Source organism: Lolium rigidum, chromosome 6, assembly GCF_022539505.1.
Source record: "Lolium rigidum isolate FL_2022 chromosome 6, APGP_CSIRO_Lrig_0.1, whole genome shotgun sequence".
Taxonomy (NCBI): domain Eukaryota; kingdom Viridiplantae; phylum Streptophyta; class Magnoliopsida; order Poales; family Poaceae; genus Lolium; species Lolium rigidum.
The window spans coordinates 96,592,797-96,599,808 of NC_061513.1; the positions used below are offsets into that span (position 1 = coordinate 96,592,797).

General features: G+C 45.7%; 1 protein-coding gene across 1 annotated transcript; it reads left to right on the forward strand.

The window, feature by feature from the left end:
• The first annotated feature begins 1,833 nt into the window (after positions 1-1,833).
• LOC124659453 (CBL-interacting protein kinase 11-like) lies at positions 1,834-4,582 on the forward strand. The gene is made up of 2 exons (XM_047197329.1): positions 1,834-2,178; positions 2,525-4,582. Exon 2 carries the CDS (start codon positions 2,829-2,831, stop codon positions 4,356-4,358), a length of 1,530 nt encoding a protein of 509 aa, XP_047053285.1. The 5' UTR covers positions 1,834-2,178; positions 2,525-2,828; the 3' UTR covers positions 4,359-4,582.
• The last annotated feature ends 2,430 nt before the right edge of the window (positions 4,583-7,012 follow it).

Consider the following 7,012-nt stretch of genomic DNA (forward strand, 5'->3'; position numbering starts at 1 on the left):
AGCCCGAGGTCCCCACGCCCCCAACTTTGCAGCGGGTAGAGTCATCGCCACCGCCCCGGCACCGCATGCGTAACGCCCGGCGACACACGCCAACGACGGCGGCAGGGGAGGGCGGGGGAGGAGGCCTGAGGGGAGCTAGGGAAGAGGCGCGGCCCGGCCGCCGCGGGGCGGCGTGGGACGCGAGAGGGGGCCTCACCTCTCCCAGTACCCCCCCCCTCCGTTTTAAAGATAGCTGCTCAACCTTTTCTAAATACAATATGTATCTATAACAAAAACATGTCTATATATCTATGCGTCTGAATAAATTTGAGCATTTTTTTTAGTGATGAAGGGAGTACTAAGTGTTTTAATTTTATCTAAATATTAATTTATATAGATATATTTTAGTTGTATATATACCTGTGTCTAGAAATAGCTGACACATTATTTTTGGATGGAGGGAGCGGATGATGATAGGAACATGTGTGTTTGGCATACACTTGTACTGGTTTTATGTTTTGTTTGTTTATTGTTGTGTTTGAGCGAATTGCCATTAACCTAGACAACACGATGTAAGGTTTGGTAAGCCCGTATATGCCGTAGGAAATATACTCGCAATATTACAGAAATGCAATGTATGCTAGATTTTATTTAGATCACTACTTATAAAAAGTTATATGCAAGAGCAATAGCTGTTCAAAGAAATACATCTCTAAGCAACATCTTTTGGATTCTTAAGACCATCCTTGTTGCAGGATACCATCAGCTTTAGGTTCTTTATTATCTCGTTCGGCGGTTTATTAGGATCATTCATCTTATTTTTAGTCTATTTAGTCTTGTATTGTCTACTTTTCTCAGGGAGATGGCTAAAAACCTCAGAAGATATAGGAGAGATCCAGACGTAGATTTTCGGAATACTTCTACCGGAAATGTTGATTGAATGACCATTCTCCATATTATGCCTTGAAGAAGATTAGGACCTCCATGCTCCCCAGCACAAGATTTTGAGTCTCGTGTGTCTACCATTTCACCATCAAGGCAATTTGAAGCCTCCATCTTGGAAGTGAATCCCATTCTTGATATCTATCTAATGTGATATATGGAATATATAAAAAGGGTGGAGTCTCCTTATATATGTATCATTATCGATATAATAAGGTTATTGATACATAAAGAATTTAAAACTATTAGGGAGATGAGTTCCAATTTACACCTACGTATGAGATCATGTCATAAGGAGCGTTCATTATAAGGGTTTGGCGAAGTATATACATCCCTTGTTGGATTCGACAACGAGGAGAATGAATATTAGATCATAAAAGCAGATACAGTCATTGCCAACCCTTATTCACATGAGCTTATGAACAATGCTGAAACAATAGAGTTTCAAGCATGTGACTGGAGGGCTTCTTGGGACAAATTGGGGTGAGGGAGAGGGGGCTAGTCTCTCTTTGTGCACAAGTGCAACACGGGTTCACGGTTGACCACATCGATTGAGAATAACTGATTCCCGCACTTTTGCTCACCTTATTACAATTTGAGTAATCAATTTGTGTATTCTTAATCAGTAGGTTACGAAATGTACAAGATGCAATGGTCTCTATTTTCCACTTTTTTAGAGCACACTTTTTTTTTGTTATGCTAAAAAAAATCATGTCTTTTTCACCATTGGCAATCAATATTCTTACACAAATAAACCTAGATATATTTTTTTTAGTAGAATCTAGATACATCTATATTAGTATCAAATAATATAAATCGGAGAGAGTATTTTTTTTTCTTATTTATTTTGCACCGGGCCTGAAACGGTGAAACCCAACCATTCCTTGACGCCGTGAGATCGCAGAAGATTTGGGGCAATCAAGAGAAGAGCCCGTTTCGTCGACAAAGCAGCTAAACGGCTGCCAAGCTCCTTCGGAGCGGGGAGCGCGCCGCCGCCACGCCAAGCCTATAATCTCGCGCTAAGAGCGGAATTAGAAGATTCCGAGGGATCTAGCCACAAAGTTCCAGCGCCACAGAGGAAGAATATGAGAGCGCCGCATCTAGAGGCCCAGAAATTCCAGAATCTACGAAGAGCAAGCTTGCAAGGAGGTCAGACAAGTACAAAATTGGCCCCCGCTTGCTTCACGGGATCGAGTCTGGTCGATTATATGGTGTTCCGCGGGATTCTAGGCACTTCTTATTCCCGTTCTTGATCAGGTACTCGTTCTTATCACCCGAAGATCTATTTGTTCGTACCGCTGTATTTCACCGCGTTTTAGTGGGAATCTGTGCGATCTTGGATGTGTCTTGTACGAATTGTCTGCTCATGATCTGCCAGGACTTCACTCTGTATAGGCGCGAGCTAGATTTTTAAAACTATGGTTAACACAACTCAAAGGAGAGCATGTTGTCTCCGCCCAATTATCTAGTTCGATTGATAGAATTGGGATGTCACCAAGATTTACCTTATGTTCAAGTTTACTGAATTTGTGTTTTTCTTTGAGCTAATAGTCCCATACTACATTACATGTGTTATAATTTAGTTTGTTCTTCTGTCTGACAGCTGTTGATCGGCAGAATACTTAGGAGTGTAGAAAGATGTACTTGCACAGCAACAAGAACTTATTTCGTGCAAACAAGATCCGAGCTTTGTTCAAGCTCATACTGTGGAGCTCTCATGAGATTGTGCTGCATACCGCTCCTCCTCTCCTTTGTGTACAGTAGATCGAGGGAGCCTATATTGTTTGATAATCACATTTGACAAGACACTTAACATCTGCTCCATTGATTAGATATACTCTCGTGATACTGTTATATAAGCATCGTGTGCTGTTCGCTTGTTTAATCCATTCAAGTAGCCTGATATAATGGAAGAGAGGAGAACTATCTTGATGGGCCGTTATGAAATTGGAAAGCAATTGGGACAAGGAACTTTTGCGAAGGTGTATTATGCGCGAAGTCTTGCAACTGGCCAAGCGGTTGCGATAAAGATGATCAACAAGAACAAGGTTATGAAGGTTGGACTTGTGGAGCAGATAAAGAGGGAGATTTCAGTAATGAGACTAGTGAAGCACCCAAATGTCTTGCAGCTTTTTGAGGTTATGGCTACCAAGAGCAGGATATATTTTGTTCTGGAGTATGCTAAAGGTGGTGAGCTTTTTAACAAAATAGCAAAGGAGGGAAAGCTTAGTGAGGACGCTGCCAGGAGGTATTTTCACCAATTGATCAGTGCTGTTGACTATTGCCACAGCCGGGGTGTTTATCACCGTGACTTGAAACCAGAAAACCTACTCCTGGATGAGAATGAAAACCTTAAAGTCTCAGATTTTGGTTTGAGTGCCCTGGATGATTGCACAAGGCAAGATGGTCTCCTTCACACCACATGTGGAACTCCAGCTTATGTTGCCCCTGAAGTTCTTAGCAGGAAAGGCTACGATGGTACAAAAGCAGATATATGGTCCAGTGGAATAATTCTGTTTGTGCTCGTGGCTGGTTACCTTCCTTTCCATGAGGCAAATCTGATAGAGATGTATAGAAAGATTTCCAAAGCAGACTTTAAATGTCCTCGGTATTTTTCCGCTGACCTGAAGGATCTTTTGCAGAAAATCCTTGATCCAGATCCCAGTACTAGGATTACAATCTCAAGGATAAAGAGAAGTCCTTGGTATAGAAGACCAGTTGAGCTAAATGCAAAGAAAAATGAGCCTGCACCAACACGCAACACATGTTCAGCTGAAGCTGCAACATCGGGCTCAACAGAATGCAGCACTTCCGAGGGAAAACAAGGGTCCTTAAGCCTCCCAAACCTGAATGCATTTGATATCATCTCTCTCTCATCAGGGGTCAACCTATCTGGGTTTTTTGGGGATGCCTATGGTCGCAGGGAAGAACGATTCACCACTAGGCAGCCTGCAACAATAGTACTTACGAAGTTGAAGGAAATGGCCAAACGCTTGAAGCTAAAAGTTAAGAAGAAAGAAAATGGGGTCTTGAAGTTAGCAGCTCCAAAGGAAGGGAAGAAGGGTTTTCTTGAGCTTGACGCTGAGATTTTCGAGGTAGCCCCTTCCTTTCTCTTAGTTGAGTTGAAAAAGACTAATGGAGACACTATGGAGTACCAAAGGCTGGTGAAAGAGGAAGTAAGGCCATCACTCAAAGATATTGTATGGGTGTGGCAAGGTGAGCAGCAGCAGAATTCAGAGCCTATTGTACAAGGGGATCAGCAGCAACCACCGCTGCCACCACCTGATCAGTTGCAACCAGCATTGCAACAGCAGGAAATACAGGATCAGCTGCATCCACGTTCACCACACCAGGAGCAGCAGGATTTGCAGGAGTCGCCATTGCCACGGCAGAATGGCTTGAAACAGCCAGAATCACATGCTTCCAGGGCTGGATAAGAGTACCTAATGTCTCCCCTTCGCCGTTAATTCCATATATTTTTGTCAACCTTACCTATAGATCTTTCTCCCCTCCTTTTTCTTCACCTGTACCTAATTCCTCCAGAATTGTAAAGCTTGTGTGTGTTATGGTGAATATGTAGTTCAGTTTTGCAAATCAATAGGGGAAAAGAAACTCTTGACCCTGTTCCAAATTTTCGGAATAAAATGACCATTGACCAGCACTGCCGAGTTCTTTGAGTTCTTACTGAATTAACTTTATTCCAGGAAGGAGAGAGAACCTGGGCCCTCTACATGGATCCATGCACCACTATCATTCATGAGTGAAATTCTGAATGGTCTTTGCAAATGGTTTCACATGTTCAGCTGAAGCTGCAACATCGGGCTCAACAGAATGCAGCACTTCCGAGGGAAAACAAGGGTCCTTAAGCCTCCCAAACCTGAATGCATTTGATATCATCTCTCTCTCATCAGGGGTCAACCTATCTGGGTTTTTTGGGGATGCCTATGGTCGCAGGGAAGAACGATTCACCACTAGGCAGCCTGCAACAATAGTACTTACGAAGTTGAAGGAAATGGCCAAACGCTTGAAGCTAAAAGTTAAGAAGAAAGAAAATGGGGTCTTGAAGTTAGCAGCTCCAAAGGAAGGGAAGAAGGGTTTTCTTGAGCTTGACGCTGAGATTTTCGAGGTAGCCCCTTCCTTTCTCTTAGTTGAGTTGAAAAAGACTAATGGAGACACTATGGAGTACCAAAGGCTGGTGAAAGAGGAAGTAAGGCCATCACTCAAAGATATTGTATGGGTGTGGCAAGGTGAGCAGCAGCAGAATTCAGAGCCTATTGTACAAGGGGATCAGCAGCAGCCACCGCTGCCACCACCTGATCAGTTGCAACCAGCATTGCAACAGCAGGAAATACAGGATCAGCTGCATCCACGTTCACCACACCAGGAGCAGCAGGATTTGCAGGAGTCGCCATTGCCACGGCAGAATGGCTTGAAACAGCCAGAATCACATGCTTCCAGGGCTGGATAAGAGTACCTAATGTCTCCCCTTCGCCGTTAATTCCATATATTTTTGTCAACCTTACCTATAGATCTTTCTCCCCTCCTTTTTCTTCACCTGTACCTAATTCCTCCAGAATTGTAAAGCTTGTGTGTGTTATGGTGAATATGTAGTTCAGTTTTGCAAATCAATAGGGGAAAAGAAACTCTTGACCCTGTTCCAAATTTTCGGAATAAAATGACCATTGACCAGCACTGCCGAGTTCTTTGAGTTCTTACTGAATTAACTTTATTCCAGGAAGGAGAGAGAACCTGGGCCCTCTACATGGATCCATGCACCACTATCATTCATGAGTGAAATTCTGAATGGTCTTTTCCTTTGGTTTCACATTCTGCCAATGATTTCCAACGTGGGAGGGGCCACGTGTACCTAATTCCTCCAGAATTGTAAAGCTTGTGTGTGTTATGGTGAATATGTAGTTCAGTTTTGCAAATCAATAGGGGAAAAGAAACTCTTGACCCTGTTCCAAATTTTCGGAATAAAATGACCATTGACCAGCACTGCCGAGTTCTTTGAGTTCTTACTGAATTAACTTTATTCCAGGAAGGAGAGAGAACCTGGGCCCTCTACATGGATCCATGCACCACTATCATTCATGAGTGAAATTCTGAATGGTCTTTTCCTTTGGTTTCACATTCTGCCAATGATTTCCAACGTGGGAGGGGCCACGTGGTATTTTGATAGAGGGGGTACAACATCACCGAAATTGCAAGCATGAGGACTTGAACTTGGGTGGGTGGGAAGGCATCAGCCCCTCCCCACCACTAGGCTATGCCTTAGTCTGTGCTTTCCCCAAATCATTTTGGTTGTTGCATCTGTGATTCCTGAGAGCATCCCCACTCGTCTCCCCGAAGAGATCCTGAGCGACGTTTTTCTCACCCGGACGGTGATTTTCGGTCCAGTCGCGCCCCGATTCCTCGTTTTTCTCCGGATTTGGGCCTAAATCCATCCGGCGAGCCCACGCCATCCCCGGTCCCCCGAGGCGTGCTCGGGGACTCCGGAGGAAGCGAAAGCGCGCGAAATGCCGAGAAATCTCTCCCGCGCTTTCGCTTCGTCTTCGCCGCAGAGGTGGACCCGGCCGGTCAGGGATATACGCATCTTCTTCCGCACGCAGTAAAGGCTGCCGCCGGTCAGCTCGCCGCGGACTTGTAGCATCCACGCGGCAATAAATCGCCGGCTCCTGGCTCGCCTAAATACCCCGCTCGCCGCGACGCGTCGCACCACTTTTCCTCTTCCTCTTCCTCTTCCTTCCCTCGACCCTCGACGAGATCCATGGCCTACAACGACGAAGACGGCACGGCCAACAACGGCTTCCCCCGCCGGTCGCTCCACGCGTGGGAGGGGCACCTCCTCTACCAGGCGGGGTACCCCTGCCCGCCGGACACGAGGCCTCCCGGCGGCGGGTGGCGGCTAAGTGCGGGCGGCGTGCCAAACCCGCCGCCGCCCCAGGGACGCTTCCTCGAAGCCGCCATCGAGGAGGTCTGACTAACGTTGTCGGACCAGGACCGCGCCGAGCCGCGCTACCACCCCGACAACCTGACGGCGTGGAACTCCTTCTTCCTTCGCCGGTGGGAGCAGGAGCTCGCCTCCTAC